The 19,477-nt window shown below is 41.1% G+C and overlaps 1 protein-coding gene and 1 non-coding gene across 4 annotated transcripts; both read right to left on the bottom strand.

The window, feature by feature from the left end:
• Positions 1–1,251: 1,251 nt before the first annotated feature.
• LOC108812610 (myosin-5) lies at positions 1,252–11,095 on the bottom strand. 3 transcript variants are annotated; one of them, XM_018584908.2, is made up of 38 exons: positions 10,853–11,095; positions 10,532–10,657; positions 9,874–10,011; positions 9,641–9,786; positions 9,383–9,539; positions 9,226–9,284; positions 8,960–9,119; positions 8,715–8,864; positions 8,493–8,629; positions 8,230–8,376; positions 8,034–8,135; positions 7,719–7,776; positions 7,536–7,637; positions 7,339–7,376; positions 7,130–7,256; positions 6,850–7,020; positions 6,602–6,733; positions 6,234–6,343; positions 6,079–6,139; positions 5,715–5,892; positions 5,315–5,520; positions 5,097–5,216; positions 4,899–4,997; positions 4,557–4,775; positions 4,241–4,380; positions 3,850–3,967; positions 3,716–3,772; positions 3,602–3,652; positions 3,336–3,506; positions 3,101–3,247; positions 2,797–3,006; positions 2,579–2,716; positions 2,431–2,501; positions 2,252–2,351; positions 2,059–2,172; positions 1,900–1,980; positions 1,724–1,794; positions 1,252–1,638 (listed from the first exon to the last, which is right to left on the bottom strand). In XM_018584908.2, the coding sequence occupies exons 1-38, from the start codon at positions 10,853–10,855 to the stop codon at positions 1,515–1,517; spliced, it is 4,539 nt and encodes a 1,512-aa protein (XP_018440410.1). In that variant the 5' UTR covers positions 10,856–11,095; the 3' UTR covers positions 1,252–1,514. The 3 variants fall into 3 exon arrangements, with proteins under 3 accessions (XP_018440410.1, XP_018440412.1, XP_056844616.1); XM_018584910.2 differs by having other exon boundaries at positions 3,101–3,241; XM_056988636.1 differs by lacking the exons at positions 9,874–10,011; positions 10,532–10,657; positions 10,853–11,095 and having other exon boundaries at positions 9,383–9,546; positions 9,641–9,781.
• A 7,411-nt stretch (positions 11,096–18,506) lies between these two features.
• TRNAS-AGA (transfer RNA serine (anticodon AGA)) lies at positions 18,507–18,588 on the bottom strand. Its single transcript has one exon. It is a non-coding gene; the product is annotated as a tRNA-Ser (tRNA).
• Positions 18,589–19,477: the final 889 nt, after the last annotated feature.

The raw sequence follows: 19,477 nt of genomic DNA, 5'->3' as shown, positions 1-19,477 counted from the left end.
AAACTTGGTTTGATGCTATTTTGATCATTTTCTCATATAAAAATGTGTTCTCACTATTAAAAACATAACAAAAAGAAAGATAATAACTAAAATAGTATAATGTCTTAAAATATATTTGATGAACAAATTAGAAACAAAAACAAGTTAGAAACAAAAAAAAAATAGAAAAATAAAAGAATACAAAATGTTAAGTAAAATGAATAAAATATCCTGTCTTATTAAAAAAAATAAAGGACAAAAATCATTATCCTACACATTTTTTTGAAAATGCAAACCTAAAACACAAATCATAAAATCATACAAAAATAAAAACTTAGATCACAAGTAAAATTTAATAATATTTTTCCATTATTAACAGTCAAAAGTTCCCTATCGATTTTTCATCAAACTTTTTAATCCACTAATATTATTATAAATTTTAAAATATACACCAAATTTATTTACCGCAAGTAATTTTTAAATTATATTATTTCCCAATATCACGGGAAGCCATTAATTATGTAACATATTTTATTTTTAGGTAACTTTTAACTTTATTAAAAACTTGTATAGTTAATGATGTTTTATAATCTGTTTTATAATTGATTAAAGTTATTTCTTCTAATTAACGCCATTGGAGACAGATTTATAAATGTTTTTTTTTGTCTTTTGTAGTTGTCTCTGTCTTTAAAATTTAAATGATAATAATTAGAAGAAAAAAAACTAACAACGAAGCAAACATTATTCAAAGAAGGGACCCTTTAGCTGTCTCGGCTCTTGTTGTACGCTTATCCTCTCCATCCTCCTCGGGGTTCTTCTTGCTAGGGTTCTTATTTGCTCGATCTAGATGTTTTTACTGGTTGATTTGTAACCCCTGTTTGTAATATTTATGTTTTTGTCACCGGAGAATATTGTTATTCTAACCAGTGGGGTTAGCCTAGTGGTACTTGAGAGAGCTTCGGCCTCAATACGGTCCCGGGTTCGATTCCCACTGGCCACACGGATATGGGTCCATTGCTTTCGGCTCATTTGAATGCTCAGGAGAAGAACCGGGTCAATTGTCATTTAAATCACAAACTTTCAAATTTGGTTGAAAAAAAATATGAACTTTCACTTGGATCATTTAAAACACCAACTTTCGTTGACAAGCCATTTTAATCATAAACTTCTATTGACTATACCATTTTAGTCTTATCGTTAGTCAACAATTATAGTTGACCAATATACAGGTGATTCTTCATTCTGATGTGCAGGATTTTGTCTTTGTGCGGCTTCCACAATATCTTTTCCTTGCTTTGCATTTCGTTTAAGCAATTGTAGTTTTACATTATAAAAAGGCTTTCCTGGTACCCATAAGAATAGCAGAATATAACCAGAACACCACTGGCAAAGAAAGCCTAGCAGAATATAACCAGAACACCACTGGCAAAGAAAGCCTATGTACAGGCTCTGTTTCTATAGCACAACAACACTGATTTCCTAATCTGAAAATGTCCTAGAGATCGATTCGGTAGTGACTACTTCTGTCTGAAACTTCAGTCTGACCTTTCCAACAAGAACATGAAGCTGGTGTTTTGGCGAATCAATGGAGGAGGATCGATCTCCGTAACCTCTACGTTTGGCATCGATTTCGAGATGTCTTCAAGCGAGAATGGGATGCTGCAAAAACCAACAACCAAGACAAAATTTATCACAAGGCCAAAAAAACAACCTTACTGTTTTCTTTTTCCTAGTAATGTTTTACCTTGAATCGTCGTCTAGTAAAAATGACTTGTTGGTATCCTCTGAAACCGTCTGCCGCATGCTTGCCATCACCTGCATAGCCATTTTGTGTCATAAGGAACATACTTAGCTCTGCTGTTTCAAGTTCAGATTACTGTCTCAATAATCTTGGATTTTCTTATAACAATATTCACTTGCCTCTGAAGATACGCTATGTGTTCCGTATTTGTCGTCCGAATACATAGTACTGATCCTGTAAAGTTGCTGCACGGTAAGCACCTGCAGAGAAACAATATATTTGCTTAGAGATGAACAGATGAAGAAAAAGATCATTTACAAGATTTTTTTTTGACTAACCGGACAAAGTTCAGTAGTTATCTCGTGTAAGCTTTTCTTTGGCTTCTGATGTATAACCAAGAAGCCAACAGCTTGTCTGATGTGCTTAAGTTCATCCCAAGCCAAACCAGCAAACTAGAACAAAACCGAGAGAGCATCTTTCAATAAGAAAACTGTCTGGAAAAGTGCAGAGAGGATTTGAGACATCTATTACCTCCTCTGTTGCATCATGGCACCATTTTTCAAGCTCTGCAAGCCCTGTTTTTACATACTCCCCGTTGCTAAACGAACAGCATTCACGTCTCAAAACAAGGCTACACATAAAAAGGAAAAAACATTAATGGACATGTTCAGTATACAGCGACTTAACAGTTGCAACTATAACACATTTACCTGTTAAACAACTGAACATTGATAAATGAAAATATCTGCCCGAACACTTTAGAAATTAACAGCGAAGGCACCTGCAGTTTTATAAAGCTTCAAAATTAGTGAGAAGCAAACATATTACAGCTTTGGCTGAAAATTTTATGTTCCTCACATAGTTGGCCCTCATAGTCCTCAAGTGGCCGTTTAAACATGTGACAATGCTTTGCCAATGAGCACTTAGCGCTTTTTGAGCCTCAAAATTATTATGTGAACGCCCTTTTATTAAACCAGAACGTGGTTGCCTTGGTGCCTGTTTCCATCAAACAGCAGAACAAAACCAGACTCAGGAGAATAGATTATATAATTTGTGAGACCAAAGCTAATGGCTACCTGAATGCAAACAGCAAGCAGAGGCGCAATCTCTCTCTTCATACGGTCTCGGATCACTCCATAAATCTTTTCTAGGTAAGCGGTGAGTTGCTGCTTGAAAAGCAAAGCAGGATATTTAGCTTCCACTTGACGTAGTTCATCTAGCCCACCACCAATCGCCCTTCCATTCATAAATGGGAATCCAACACTTTGTGGAGAACCTATGAAACTCTATTATACAAATAGTTCCATGAGAGAAAAAAAAAGTGAGATTAATAGAATTAAAATCAATTTAAGAGAGACATGTAAACACTTCTAACCACACCTGAGATACCCGTCCAAACAAAGATGTAGACATCGCCCGATGTCTCGAGGGAGGTACGTTACCGGCTTTCAGAGTTCGTTCAAGCAACATTAAAAGTGTGGCGGAATTGGATAACCAATAGCATAGTACATCGTCGTTTTCCTGCATCTGTAAAACATGTAAGATATAGCATGAGACCACCCATGAAGTAGGTAAGAAACATTTGCATTGGTGTGAAAAGAAACATCGAAACTACCTCGATAGCGGATGCTATTGTCTCGATTATACGATTAAATATATTTGTCCTTTCTACTTCAAAAGATCTCCAGTGTATTAGACACTTATATATCAGGCATGCAGCAACAGGCTTGCCTTCAGAAAATCCTATATCTTCAGAAATAGACTTTAGTAGTAGCTCCTGGTTTTCCTGCAAGGGGGAGGAAAAAACACTCAAATAAAGAGTCTGCAAAAAGCATAGAGACACAAATAAAATATGTGACAAGACTTCAAAGTGATAGCTACCAGCTGTTTCTGATTAAGCGACTTCTGGGGCCTATCCTCAGTTTCAGGTTCCTGAAGAAAATGATCAAGTATTAAACCTCCATCATTGTAGATTGTATTTGTTTATTAACATACCTGAATTTGTTTTGTTTCTCCATTGGAGAAAGTAAATCTCTCGGGAGTTCTCTGCATCTTCAAGGAACAACGAAAGATGTCATATGCACGGTTAAGAAGTTCTATACAAAGACATAGCCGGTGTCCACAAGTACCTGAATTATGGTAGTTTTTGGTCTTAGGGCCAAAGCTCTAGTAGCTGGTGAGACAGCAAGAGACTGTTGCCGGAGTACCTTATTCTCTGACTCCAAATTAGAGACTTTTTCTTGGAATCTAGTTTAGAGTAAGAAATCTTTGTCAGACTTCTTATTCAGAGAAATATATGCACTAAATGCAATATCTGATACTATTCAATCCTCTAAATGCATCAACTGAGAAAATGAAGGCTATTTACCTTAGATTTCGTGAATATATAAGAATAAGATAGTAAAAAATTGTCATCCAGAAAAAAAATATAGGGGAGAATATTTGTATGAAGAATATAGCGAGGTTTCACATGGAGAAGCAAATACATGACAGATCTCAAATTTGCTAATGAAAACAAACCTCTGAACAGAATCTTGAAGCTGGTTTATTTTTCTTCCAGCTTCGTCAAGTCTCTTACTTAGTTCCTCATTTTGGACTAATGCACTGCGATAAGCCTGTTTTGCTTCATCTGCCTTATGTGTTTCTGATGACAACAGTCCCTGCATAGTTAGGACCATGTCCAGATTCTAGATCAGCGGCATGAACAATCAAATTTGGAGGCTAACACCATAAAGTATTTACTTTCGTAAATCCTAAACCAATATTTTGTAATTTACACATCTGCATCACAATTACATATTCAGTATATTCGGATATAAAGATGTAAGTTATTTACCTTTAGCTTCTCAATTTCGTTGCTCAGATAACTGATCTTCTCTGTATCTTCAACAACAACAGGTTCCTTATTTACTAAACTTGCTTCTTCAATTGCTTTGCGAGCGGCCTCCTGTTCCTTTAATACCATTACAGTAGATTCTTTCAACTGTGACCGCATGGTGTGCAAAGCCTCTTGCAGCTTTGCAACTTCTAGCACCTTTGCATCCTCCAAATCAGTCTGCTTATCATTAAAACGAAAAAACAATATAATCCAAACTTAGCAACTAATTTTGCAGACCACGACCTGCAAATTAGTTTAACCTTAACATATTTCCAAGAGAAATTTTGCAATTAAAGTTACCCTTAATCGCTTCTCCAATTGCAATCGCCAGGTAAGCTCTTCCACCCGCTTCTCCAATTTATCTTTAGCATCTTTAAGAGCACCGGTTTCTCTTGCAGCCTAAATCAATATAAAAATGAGAGTGAACGGCTGAATAAGTAAATTCATGCACACTATGTTGGAAAGCAAAAAGAAAAAAAAGTTAGTATCGAATCCAACCAATTTCAGCATTCTAAGCTCTCTCCTAGCAAGTCTGCATCTCCAGGCACATTGAGTGATTATTGCTGCCTTCTTAAGTCTTATGTAATATGCATATGCTCGCTGACCACGCCAATTAGCCTGAAAATGAAAGATATAAGAATCTTTTATGCATCAAAATGAACAGTCGCCAAAGTTGGCTTATTTCCCTCTCAGCAATAAAGAAAAATGTGATATACCTGAATCACTATGGCAGCTTTTGTTTGCCTTCTTAACCTGAATTCATTACGTGCAATCATGCCCTTAAAGCCAGTCTGCAACACGATTGCAGCTGATCTGTTGGTGACAAAAGATTTCCTGGCGATGTAGCGGCGGAAATTCTTCTGGAATCTTAGCGCTGCAGCTTCTATTATCAGTTTTTTGTGTACTGTCCGGGCAATCTCTCCTGCAGATCAAAAAGAATATACAACACCTTAAAACTACCAGCCACCACCACCAATAGAAATGAGTAATAAAAGGAGGCAGTGAGAAAGTTCTATAGTTCTGAGTGAACAGCCTAAAGGCGAAACAATTACAGCATTCAGAAAACTGATGTGCAGAAAAATACCTCGTAGGAAGGATTGCAATACAAAAAAATACCTCGTAGGAAGGATTGCAATACAATTGCAGCATTTCGAATAGAACGGAATTTCTTTCGAGCAATCCATGTGCGGAATTGCCTCTGAATGACTCTGGCAGCATTTCCAAGCACCTCTGCTCTCCGAGCATCTAGTTCAGCCATTTGACCAGCTCGAAGGAAAATCTTCGTCTTTCCAACCTGGGAACAACATGGTAAAAGTATGTATGTGATCCCTGAACAAAATACTGTCAACGTTGATAATGAGAACGATGAAAAGGACAGTTCTTTTCTTTTAGAACAGTTTATGATCCCAGGCCAGAGGATCAAAGACCACGAAGTGAAACTGGATAAAAAAAAACTTAGAAAGAAAGAAGCATATCACACCTGGTAGTCCCTCAGACCTTTCTTATCAAGGATCATCTGGCAAGCTACTTCATCATCATAACTGTAAAAGTTATGAAAGAACTGCTTAGCATACTGATGTTAGTTTCAACAAAAGTGTTTTCATAGAGATGCAGAAACCTCAGAGATAGACTCACTTTCCGTCCAAAACTTCTGGAGCAAGGAGACCAAAACGTTCAAGAAAGTCATAGAAGGCAAGTCTGGTAGGATAGCCAGCGCAACTGATCCTAATAGCCTCAAGAACACCCTGAAAATGCAACTAGTTGTAATTTTATGTGGAAGACATAGCATTTAAAAATACTAAGTATATTTGACCCCCGAAAAAAATACTAAGAATATAAAGAGATATTGAGTTAAACTAAGTATGTTAAGTAATCACGTTTTTTTTTTTGTCAAACAAGTAATCACGTTAATAATAAGAAAATGTTAATACAAAAAGGATACTGTATTATAGGCCTTACAAGAGATGTAAATACACCCATTAGATTGAGAAAGAACATCTTACCCCACAACGTAATTGATGAATGACGTTGAAATTCTCAAAGATACCAGGTTTGAGAATATTATTCGGCTTTATACATCTGATGTAATGAGGTTCTGTACCATTCAGTGTTTCCATCAGCGAGTGAAGTTGTTGCTGCAATATAGTTAGTCATATAAATAAACTTACTTTTAAAACTGGCAATGCATATTTAGCAATTTTAAATGCAATTAAAACTGGCAATGCATATTTAGCAATTTTAAATGCAATACCTTGAACCGTGACCCAATGGAAGAAAATTTCGATGACCTGGATGAGTCTTCATGAAGCGCGTGGAACAAACCCGCCACAAAGGAGCAATTAGATGCAGTAAATAAGGCTTGATGTTCAGCAACTATATAATCCTTGTTCTTGTCGATAAAATAGTTTGATTGATAAGTAACCTTGCAAATGTAGGAAACATATCAAGAACAGAAAACTTCAACATCAATTTTATCGAGAGAGAGAGAGAGAGAGAGAAAAAAAAAAAGCCATAAAGAAGCAATACTGTACCTCTCCTGCATAATGTGATATCGTAAAATCAGTTTGAGAGAGTTTGGGTTTGGAAAATCTCTCGTGACTTTTGAACGTCTGGAACAACTTATTGGAGAAGGTTTCATGTGTAGACTTGGGAAACATGCTGTGTCGAACCAACCAAAAAAACATGAGTTGATAGCCTATGAGAATGGCATACAAGTCAATAAGAGAAAGTTAAAGCATACCAGGCTTCATCTAAAAGTGAAATTATTCCTCCTGGTTTCTGATGAAGACACGCAATTTCAACATTAGAAAAGGGAAAGCATAATATAAGTGTTTAGTGAACAAAATCTCTTCTCCTAAACCCTAATTCGGTTTACCATCAAGCAATAAAATATCATAAACTGAAATGTAAGTCTGGTAAAGTTATGGAGAAACATACTTTTTCAATTAAATCAAGAACATCTTGGTTATCAATAAATTCTATGTAGCTCCAATCGATCTCTTCTTTGGTGTACTCTTCCTGCTCCATCTTGAAAACATGCTGCAAAATTATGATTACCAGAATAAGTACAATCTACCTATCAAGAGACTGACCAATTAGGACAATATAAGAATGACCAACCTGATTAAAATGCTGCTGCAGTTTTTCATTCGTGAAATTGATGCAGAATTGCTCAAAACTGTATTATAACCAGTACATGAAAATCAGCTACAACTTCGATAATAGATAAATTTACCATATTTCCACGGTTAAAAGTATCATTCCAACATCTTGACACACATTACATGAAACTATATACTGTATGTAACATCCACTTAATATCACGAAACTTCACATCTAACTCTTATTTTCCTATTAAATTTTGAGATCTTTCAAACAAGATTGACCTTCCCTGAACTCCTGGAATGAAAGAGTAAATGTGAAAGAAAATAATACCTATTGCATTTGAAACTTTCAAACCCATAGATATCCAGAACTCCAATAATCGACTTTGACCTTGGGTCCTGCCCGATGGAAGTATTGATTTTATTCACGATCCTGTAAACGAAAGGACAACGCATTATGAAAAAGATACATATGCAAATGCCAGAGTGGGAGAAATAGAAGACATTAATTGCTTGGATAGCTATACCAGTCAAATAGGTGAGAATATATTGTCTTTGCCAGGGTATCCCTACTCGCAATTGCATTATCGGGATCAAGAGTTCTCGTGATAATCTCTTCAGGTGTAACCATCACTCGCCTAATAAGAGCATCTTCTAGGCTCTGGGCGTTACACCTGTCAGAACAAATGCACAATACAGAAAACATTTTCTTACAACGATTAGCCCGCTGAAGCGAAAATGGAAAAAAAAAAAACAGTATCAAAATATAGTAAGAAAAGAAGGAGCATACATGAGTAACTCTGCCGCCAAGTTCAGATGAAATCTTGACTGTTCATCCTCGATGACCGAGGAATCAATCTCTTCCCCCAGTCCAAAATCAATGTTACCAAGATGAAGTATCGCAGCAACCACCCTGAAGATTGCCTCCTGAAAATATTACTTTACATGTCAGACTCTACAATGGAAATAGCCTAAAGCAACTCTGATCTCTTCAACACTCGAAATTGAGAACCTGTTCTTCGTTACTGATTCCAACTACGTCCATAGCTCTTCTGGTTTCAAGGTATTCACTAGCATCATCAACACCATCCAGTTCATAACAGCTTGACTGATTTAGATAATGGAATGATTGTGGGTTTCCCAGCTTGTACTTCCTTATGTCCTGCAAAATAGCCAAGAAAAAATAGGGAAACAAAGTAAGTAGGATGAACAACCACATAATGTGTCAATTAGAAAAAGGAAAACATTATGAGATACCTCTGGTGGAGCAGCACAGAGAAGGTAAAAGCAATGGTAGTTTCTCTCAGGGTCTGAGATTTGGCAGACACGAGACCTCTCAAGCAGATACGTCCTGATAGCTGCCCCAGATATCCTTCCATGCTTGTCAAATTGGATTTCAACAAATTTACCAAAGCGACTACAAGAATAATAAGAAAACTATGTTAAATATTTTCCAAACCGAAGCATTTAACAACAAAGCCTAGTAACTAAATTGCTAATTTGGAAAGATGGTGAATGCACACCTCGAATTGTTGTTCCGTAAAGTTTTTGCATTGCCAAATGCTTCGAGAACTGGATTGGACTGCAATATTTCAGTGGGGATATAAGCATAAAGTTGCATACAGCCATAAAAGGAATACTTCTCATTCATCATGAGGCAAAAAAAAAACAAAAACAAACCTCTAAGACTTGTTGTTCAACTGTTCTTCCTTCTACACCAGACCTCCCACCCAAAAAGGCAAGATACCTCATGAGCATCTTTGTAGTCTCCGTTTTACCAGCACCACTTTCTCCACTAACCAAAATCGAATTGCTTTTCCCTTCATTAATCATCGCCCTAATATCTTACACCATGACAAAATCAGCAAGTGATCTCACGAAAGAGATACAAGTACTGTAATAATAAAAAAAAAGATGGATGTGAAACATGCACCAAACCTGTATGCAGCATCCCCGATTGCAAAAACATGAGGACTTAGTTCTCCAAGTCCAATTCCTTTATATTGTTCCATCATATCGGTTGCATAAAGATGAGGCAGCCTTTGGAATGGATTAACTGCGATTAATATATTCCCTGTATATGTCTACAGAAGTAACACAGAGCTAATTAGTATTAAATCTTAAATTAAATGGCTTGATTTGCAGGTAGAAAAAAGTAAGAGATGTCTTACGTAGATGTGATTGAGTTCATATCTGGTCTCAAGGTTTTGTAAGACTCCGGGCTCATGCAAGTAAGAAAGCTTTGTCATGTCATCTACACCTCCAGGTGAAGCTTCAGTATCCTTGGGAAAATATACACTCGTCACAACCTGAAAATCGAGAAGGACCATGAATCTATATCATGAAAATGAGTTGTGTGGAACAGCGTATATAATGAGAAACTGATACGCATGGTGCTATCTCATTTCACGCTGCATTAAACTACATGGAGTTGTTTCCCTACTGAACGGTTCAATAGAAACAACTCTCACAACATATCAAGATCACTGCCAAAAATGTAAAGCTAGCTTGCAAGCTTTGTATAGTCTACACCATAATCCGAGAAAAACATTTGCCTTATTGAAATTCAATCAACATCAATAACTTCCTTTTCCAGATCCCATCTCCTCTATTAAGTATGTTATTTAAGTTATGTCACAGCAAATAAAAGCACAATAACCTACTACACGGTAATCTCAAAAGCAGAAGGTATAAACTTACGACCTAGGGTTATACAGTATCCCATTCCAAAATCAGATTCACCAGCTCACTTATTCCAACTCTTTAGAGTTCAACCACATGTCAGAGAACCTCGTTGAGAAAAATGTTTGGAGGCTATAAGAATCTTACGGTTTTGCCTTTGTTAGTTTTGACATGAATGTTAGGACCATCGATGCGAGTAACTTGACCATCTATCCATGCTAAATGCGGATCCTCAACCCACACATGAGAGCCCACAATTATAACCGGAGCAGCCTGCAGCCAAATGCATTACCATTTAACATCAATTTTGCAGCTTTGGGCCCAAAAAAAGAAAAAAAAACGAGAACTTTCTCCAATGGAGGGAGCTAGACATAGTCAAACCAAAATCTTGCACAAGTCAAAAAAGCTTTTGTAAATCAAATACTATATAGTCACGAGAAGTAACCAACTCATGAATCAAGTATATACCATTGAATTTTTTTAAAAAAAGGGGAATCCTCAGAATCTCTCCCCTTGTGTTCAGCTTCCCCCCGAGAGTTCTCAAGAGACTTTGGAGGGTGTAATAAAGTCAACGTCTTTTCACCGGAGATCTCTCTGTGAAAAAGAAGGCCCCTGCTTCTTCTTCGAGGGTCGGAGGGATTTTGAATCGGTTCTTCGACGGTGGAGAAATTCAAAAGCGTTTCGTTTTTTTTTTTCTTTTTCTTTTTTTTTTTATTTGTGTGTTTTGGTGATTTTTTTTTGTATTTGTCTTATAAGGTTACCACACTAGTGGGTCCCATCCCCTGGTTGATTGAAAATGGACGGCATCGGTTAATTGTACGTTATTATTCCAGATTTGATTTTTTAAAAACTTAGCTCTTAAAATCCTTCCTCATTAAGAAAATTTTCAAAAAAAATTATCATCGTCACTGTATCCATGGATCCAAGATTAACTGATTAAGAAACTAAACACAAGTTTTTTAGGTTGGGTGTAAGCGGATAATATCATCTTCTGAGTTCTGAGTATGAACATACATTAGGGTTTAATAAACCCGGTTTATATTCAAAAAAAAACATACATTAGGGTAAATAAATGTAGTAGAAGGAAAATATTATTCATTGGTTAAATTGTAACACGTATGGAAACAAAGAATCTTTAGAAAGAAACGATTTCCTTTAAATGTGATTTAATTGAGGAATTAGGGAAAAAAAAAAAAATAAATATATAAACAAAGGTGTAACATCCCTATCCCGGGCCCAATATTTTTCCAATGGGATCGGGCTTCTCTACGGCCCAATTGTCTAGAAAACCTAGGTCTTCTCCTCCCTTCCTTATAAAAAGAGATGCAGCCTCCTTCTTTTGTCACATCAGAAACAGAAGCGAAGCTCTGCAGAGATTCCCGGAGAACTGGAAACCCTAGCCGTCAAGCTCTTCTCCCTGCGCCGCCGTCTTCTCTTCTTCTTCTCTCTTCTCCGCGCGCCTCTCTCTTCTTTCTTTCTCCCTCCTCGGCGTCCGGTCTCTCTCTCTTCTTTCTCTCTCCTTGCCGGCGGCGTGCTGGTGGTGGTTGTGGTGGTGATCGCCGGTGGTGGTGGATTGGTGTAGCTGATCAATCGAGTGGTTCAGATCTCATCTTCTCTCGCTCTCAAGTCCAGATCTAAGTTAAGGTGAGGTGATCCGAACCCAGTCTCCTCTCAAGTCCTTTATATTCTTCTTGTTGGATCTAGGTTTGTTTAGCTCTTGCGTGGAAGTTAGGGTGTTAGTTCATGAGGGATCTAGGTTGCTAGATGCATGAACCATGTTGCATAAGAACGCTCGTACTGATTAAAAGGGACATTAATGGACTGCCTTGTGTTGATGTGGCTATTATCTGATGATTGCTTGTGTGTTATTTGGTCCCATGTGTTGGTAGAGATTCATCTTGGTAACTTGTTGTAGGGTTGTTCATATTACTTTTGTGCTAAGTGATTCGTGTGAGACACCGAGAACGGGTGGCGTCTTGAGTATGAGTAAGAGTCCAAGTGTAAGTGAATGAGAAGTGTTATGGGTGATCTTGATTATGAGTCTAAGTGAAAGTGAAAGTGAAAGTGAAAGTGAAAGTGAAAGTGAAAGTGTGAGTGGGAGAATGAGTATGTGGAAGTGGTAGTGTCAGAGAACTTGTCTGTATTCCTGTTTGGGCCACCGAGAACGGGTGGGCGTCTAGAGTCTAGGGTGTGATGAGTTGAGATGTGTAATGAACCGCGCGAGGGCGGGATATAAATAAGAAAGTGTAGTGGCGCCGTAGGGTCGAGTCAAGCCAAAGAAGGTGGCTGTGTCAGGCTATGAATGGCCGGGGGGCAGACAGTGCAAGGTGGCCAACGTGCTGCAATCCGGGTAGCCTTTAGGAAGCTGGGCGGGTACGGATGCTCGGAAGAGGCGCCGCCCAGGATAAGCCGGAACGCGTAGGGACATCCGTAAACGGCTATAGAGTCCTACGTCTAGGTTGATTGGAGTCAGTTTGCTTTTGTTGGGTTGTCGAGCCGGGTTATTCTATTATTGAGTGTGTGTAACAACGACTGAGCTTGTTGTATTGATCGACTGCTAGGTTGCTAGAAATAATGTTGTTGTAATGTTTTGATGCATTGTTTGTGTGTAGTGGCTAGTCAGTCCCGGTTCCCGCATAGAGTAATGTAGAGTGTCTTGCGGGCAGGCTGGTCTAGAGTCACTTCACTGAGTAACCCAATACTCAGACCCTCCCTTTCCCTTTTCCTGTGCGCAGGACTGTAAGTAGAAGTGTATGGATACGGGTGGATCGGAATTTCAAAGAAAGCAATGCGATCGTCGACTCATGGGACCAGTAACTGACATGGCGGGTTGCCTTTAAGGGTATACGCGTGTCTATAGCTCCCTCTCGTTAACCCCGGTCGATCCCCGGGGGATAGGGATGCTACAACTGGTATCAGAGCGGGGGTTAAGATCCCTTAGTGCTATCCTAAGGGGTCGGCATTTCCAAAGTTTTGCAAAACCTTGTTTTAAAAAGAAAAAAAGAAAAGAGTTTTCGGAAGTTTGATGTTTGAGGAAATTGTGTGCTGTTTTTCAAAACCCACCCATGGTATCTATGCTTCTATTATGGTTCTGATCCTTTCTTTGCCTGCAGGATGTTTCCGCTTGATCACTATGAGTGGAGGATGCCGCGGTTGAGCTACGGGCCGGTGGGCACTCGGGAGCATGCCCGGAAACGGTACCGTGACGCGGAGGGCAACTGGGTGCTGCCTACGTTTCCAGATCCAGAGGAACAGTTCAGAGAGTTTCCCTTCGTGTACCCTTACGAGCAGACTGTGGGACGCATAGTGACGATGCCACACTTCCTGAAGAAGGTTATGGAGGAGCGTGTACTCCAGGGTTGTGCTACGTTCCAACTCGCTCTCGAGGAGGACCTTCCGAGGAAACGGGGCCGGCCCAGCAAGGCGTCGGGGGTGGCCCGAGAGCCGCCGAGATCCATCGCCGGGAAATGCCAGTGCAAGACACTATCCCGGAATAAGCAGGAGGATCGATCTGTTGCTGGCTATACTGTGGACTTCATCAACCAAGCTAAGTTGTGTAAGCCGAAGAGCGCAGAAATGTGGTGCAAATGGTACAAGCGAGGACTGCGTAAGAAGATTCAGGACAAGGTGAAGGGTGTCCTAGAGCCTCTGGAGTTCGCCTTGGTGCAGCGTATGGCTGGATTAGCGATCGAAGCGGAAGGGGAAATTGAAGCTAAGAAACCTGGGCCCGGGAAACCGAAGGAGGGCGATGGGAACCCCAAGGCAACCGGTAGGGAAGCACCCAAGAAGAAACGGGGGCGCCCACAGAAGCCTTCTTCAGATCAGGACGATTGCGACTGCGACATACGGGTTCAGGCTGCGCAGAAGTCAAACAAAGTGAAGGACTACTTGTGGGAGTTTTTGGATACTGCCAGGCATTGTCAGCCCAAGCCGGCAGAGGAGTGGTGTAGGTTGTTCAGAGCCGGACTACGCAGGGAGATTCGCGACAAACTCGGAGCAGCTCTAGAGCCTCTGGAGTTTGCTCTTGTGAGGAGGATGGCAAGTCAAGCAATAGCTGCAGAGGATAAGATTAAAGGGAGGGTGTTCGCTGTCGAGCATCAGCATCCCCAGAAGAAGAGCGGGAACCCGAAGGCTAGGGTGGCAGGCGGTGGCACGACGGGTCCTAGAACCGAGACCAGCGGCGACTCTCCGCGTGGTGGTTGGCTGAGCGAGTAGGATGCGGGTTCATCTGTTGGTCTTATTTATCTTTTGCTGGCTTTGATGTTTTTCTATTTTTACGGGCAGTCCGCGTGTGTGCAGACGCCTTAGGCTTTCCGAACTATTGTAGTCCTACTCCATTTATTTATCAAATTCATTCGTTGGTTTTAAGATGAGCGAGCAAAGGTTTAAAGTTCGGGTTATAAGGGTGGGGAGTAGGACGATTATAGTTCATTTTCGGGAATTCGGATTTAGTTGGAGTCATCGAAATCGGGAAGGAGGGACGCGTTCGAAAGCAGGAACTGTACCAGAGTGTGGTACCATTTCAGTTAGGGATTTCTGCTTCCCTCATGGAGATTCTCCAACCTCCCTTTAAAGGTCACCGCAAAAGGGGAGCCTGGTGATTACGGACTCTCCCTCGGCCCCTCCGAAGCTAAGCGGTTAAGGAACTCATCGAGAGTCACCGACTTTTCTCAACCCTTGCCATCGGCAACATGCTCCAGGCTCTAGATGGTGGTAAGTTTGGGAGCATTACTAAAGAGTTGGAAGAGGTGGCTAACCGAGGAAGAAGCGGGTGAAGCATTGCACCTGGTTGCATCCGTCGCTGGTCCATGTGGTGTTGGGAGCAAGAGCAGTAGCGGTAGCAGCAGCAACAAAGGGGCGGTCAAGGAAAGCTTATGAGTTTGGAGAGTCAGCTGGCTTTGGATTGTGTAATTGACTTGGATGGTGATGAGGTTATGAGGATGGTTTGAAAAGGCCCTCCTTGTGGTTCCCTCCACTGAAATTGTTATTCTTGATTCTGCCGACGATGATGAAGATGCTGTCGAGAAGCCTAAGTATCCGTTTCAGTCAAGTATTGTGCAGCATCAGAAGGGACATGGCGATGTGGTGCCTGTGACGCCGTAGTCCGCTTTTGAGGAGGTTATTTTGGGGAAGGAACGGGAGATGTCTTGTGCCATTACTGCATTGGTGGAGGAACAAGGTAGCAGAGGCAACCACCTTGCTATGGAAAACGGTATGGCCTTGGACAGAGGTGTCTGCGTGGGATAAACGGGAAGCGAATAGGTCCTTGCTAGTGGAAATGGTGTGGTCAACGATAAGGGTGTCTATGCGGGCGTTGTGGATGTTGAAAGTGGTAATGAGTCTGAAGCAGCAGATGAGGATCTTGGTAATATCTGGAATGAAATGGCCATGTCAAACAGTGGATTCCAAGGATGCGGGGACTTCACGCAATGAATCAAAGACCGATGAAGCGGAAGACTGTGCGCACTCCTTCATACTAAAGGACGACATGGGTTATGTTGCCGCGTCTGCGGAGTTATGGACAAAAGCATCTTAGATATTGTTGAGGTGAACTTCAGTAAAGCGAAAAGGAGCGCGAGATCATATGCTTCCGAATCTCGGATTAAAAGTTTGGGGATCAGATTTCGAGATTAAGCTATCGGCAGAAGAACGGATGATAGGTGGGCTCCCTGCTCACCCGACGCATGCTAGCAAGATGAAGCCTCATCGGGTAGCTCATTTGAGGTTGTGGGCGGTGCCTCACCGCAGGGGGGATTGTATCGTGGCTCATGCTCCGGGTTCTGGAAAAACCTTCACGATCATCAGTTTCATGCGGAGCTTCCTTGCGAAGTAACCCCAGGCTAAGCCACTAGTTGTGCTTCCAAGGGTGATTTTGTCTACCTGGAAAAGAGAGTTTGTGAGGTGGCAGGACAAAGACACTCCACTGCTTGACTTCAACAGTGCTAAAGCGGAAGACCGTGCACAACCGCTGTCCTTTCTTTCAACGGTGGACGGAGAAGAAGAATATCTTGCTTTTGGGCTACAAGCAGTTTTCAACCATTGTCTCTGACGGTACAGCGTCGACACCCTCAATTGGGGGCCGAGTACGGATAGCATTAAGCACCCCGGATGTCACTGTGAAATCGCTAGCGGGCAAGGGACGAGTGGGTGGTCCCTCAAAAATCGGGGACGGAAAGACGAGTGTAGGAATGGGTACGCTTGATCGAAGTGGGGGAGAACGAAAAGGGCAGGGCAAAGGAGGCCATGAAACCTCGAGGCATAGTGTACCGCCTGAAGTGATTTGGAAGCAGTAAAGCCGCAGTGAGTTCGCACCAAGGGCTAGCTCGAATTGCGGAAACCGCCGGAAAAGTATTGGGGGAAAGGATGTTAAGTTGGAGTGTACATGAGCGGAATTCGGGGCCGAATTCCATTAAGTGGGGGAGATTGTAACATCCCTATCCCGGGCCCAATATTTTTCCAATGGGATCGGGCTTCTCTACGGCCCAATTGTCTAGAAAACCTAGGTCTTCTCCTCCCTTCCTTATAAAAAGAGATGCAGCCTCCTTCTTTTGTCACATCAGAAACAGAAGCGAAGCTCTGCAGAGATTCCCGGAGAACTGGAAACCCTAGCCGTCAAGCTCTTCTCCCTGCGCCGCCGTCTTCTCTTCTTCTTCTCTCTTCTCCGCGCGCCTCTCTCTTCTTTCTTTCTCCCTCCTCGGCGTCCGGTCTCTCTCTCTTCTTTCTCTCTCCTTGCCGGCGGCGTGCTGGTGGTGGTTGTGGTGGTGATCGCCGGTGGTGGTGGATTGGTGTAGCTGATCAATCGAGTGGTTCAGATCTCATCTTCTCTCGCTCTCAAGTCCAGATCTAAGTTAAGGTGAGGTGATCCGAACCCAGTCTCCTCTCAAGTCCTTTATATTCTTCTTGTTGGATCTAGGTTTGTTTAGCTCTTGCGTGGAAGTTAGGGTGTTAGTTCATGAGGGATCTAGGTTGCTAGATGCATGAACCATGTTGCATAAGAACGCTCGTACTGATTAAAAGGGACATTAATGGACTGCCTTGTGTTGATGTGGCTATTATCTGATGATTGCTTGTGTGTTATTTGGTCCCATGTGTTGGTAGAGATTCATCTTGGTAACTTGTTGTAGGGTTGTTCATATTACTTTTGTGCTAAGTGATTCGTGTGAGACACCGAGAACGGGTGGCGTCTTGAGTATGAGTAAGAGTCCAAGTGTAAGTGAATGAGAAGTGTTATGGGTGATCTTGATTATGAGTCTAAGTGAAAGTGAAAGTGAAAGTGAAAGTGAAAGTGAAAGTGAAAGTGTGAGTGGGAGAATGAGTATGTGGAAGTGGTAGTGTCAGAGAACTTGTCTGTATTCCTGTTTGGGCCACCGAGAACGGGTGGGCGTCTAGAGTCTAGGGTGTGATGAGTTGAGATGTGTAATGAACCGCGCGAGGGCGGGATATAAATAAGAAAGTGTAGTGGCGCCGTAGGGTCGAGTCAAGCCAAAGAAGGTGGCTGTGTCAGGCTATGAATGGCCGGGGGGCAGACAGTGCAAGGTGGCCAACGTGCTGCAATCCGGGTAGCCTTTAGGAAGCTGGGCGGGTACGGATGCTCGGAAGAGGCGCCGCCCAGGATAAGCCGGAACGCGTAGGGACATCCGTAAACGGCTATAGAGTCCTACGTCTAGGTTGATTGGAGTCAGTTTGCTTTTGTTGGGTTGTCGAGCCGGGTTATTCTATTATTGAGTGTGTGTAACAACGACTGAGCTTGTTGTATTGATCGACTGCTAGGTTGCTAGAAATAATGTTGTTGTAATGTTTTGATGCATTGTTTGTGTGTAGTGGCTAGTCAGTCCCGGTTCCCGCATAGAGTAATGTAGAGTGTCTTGCGGGCAGGCTGGTCTAGAGTCACTTCACTGAGTAACCCAATACTCAGACCCTCCCTTTCCCTTTTCCTGTGCGCAGGACTGTAAGTAGAAGTGTATGGATACGGGTGGATCGGAATTTCAAAGAAAGCAATGCGATCGTCGACTCATGGGACCAGTAACTGACATGGCGGGTTGCCTTTAAGGGTATACGCGTGTCTATAACTCCCTCTCGTTAACCCCGGTCGATCCCCGGGGGATAGGAATGCTACAAAAGGCGTGAACGGCAGGATTCGAACCTGCGCGGGCAAAGCCCACATGATTTCTAGTCATGCCCGATAACCACTCCGGCACATCCACTTTTGACTAAGAAATCGCCTTTCCTTTCTAATTATCCACACAAGCCTACTTCTGGTTGTTTACTCAATTGATTTAGTCGTGAACTTTTGATTCCTTCATGTAATGTACAATAAAGAGTAAAGTAATTTGGTTCATGCTCATGTATCTTTCGTGTGCTTCTTATTGTCTTGATATTATTGATTCACAATATGAGCAGAGGATGCTCATTGCTTATAGGTCTTACCACTGCATTCCTCTGCTTTGATAAATGAACATATCCTCTCTCAAGTTAATCCTTATGATAGGTTTTGTAGAATATCTGACCTTGATGAAGCTTTTACAGAGAGACAGAGAGCTTTTGTCCTGATAATGATTTTCAACCGGCATAGCAACAAAGAATGTTTATTCAAATGTTACAAGAACCATCATCTCTTAACCTCATTGTCTTTGTGTTATATAATATCCCTTATTAAAACAGTTTGATAGCAACATTACTTTCTTGTACAGAATTAGAATACTACTTCAGTGGGTTTTTACAAGTATTAAGGTTAATGTGACATATATTTCAACTACATCTTTCCTTAACCCACATCTCCAACACAAGTCCACAACATATCCGTATCTACATTTTATACTTCTTCTTCTATTCTGTTTGTACATACACATTCAAGTCCACGAGAAAAAAAGAATGGACTTTTAGCTATGCATCATCATTCATCACCCTCATCAAGGTCTTAATTCTTCTTTCCTTCGACATTTCACATCTTATTTTCATGTAAATATTTATAGTTCTTTACAAAAAAAAAATGAACTCGTAGAATAAGTTAACATCATTTTCATAAGAGGGGATATGTTAATATACCACATGATTAAATGATTAGTGTAAACAGATATATTAAGCTAGTTGTTA

The sequence above is a fragment of the Raphanus sativus genome, chromosome 6 (assembly GCF_000801105.2).
Source record: "Raphanus sativus cultivar WK10039 chromosome 6, ASM80110v3, whole genome shotgun sequence".
NCBI lineage: Eukaryota > Viridiplantae > Streptophyta > Magnoliopsida > Brassicales > Brassicaceae > Raphanus > Raphanus sativus.
Note: the sequence above shows the minus strand (reverse complement) of the source record. Positions and strands in the feature narration are given on the sequence as shown.

What these genes read in the sequence shown, in the direction of transcription:
- LOC108812610 (XM_018584908.2), bottom strand. An exon ending in TCTGTGCTGCTCCACCAGAG is followed by an intron (nt 8,865 to 8,959) that starts GTATCTCATAAT and finishes GCTATTTTGCAG; the next exon opens with GACATAAGGAAGTACAAGCT. An exon ending in AATTGGAGAAGCGATTAAGG is followed by an intron (nt 4,776 to 4,898) that starts GTAACTTTAATT and finishes AATGATAAGCAG; the next exon opens with ACTGATTTGGAGGATGCAAA.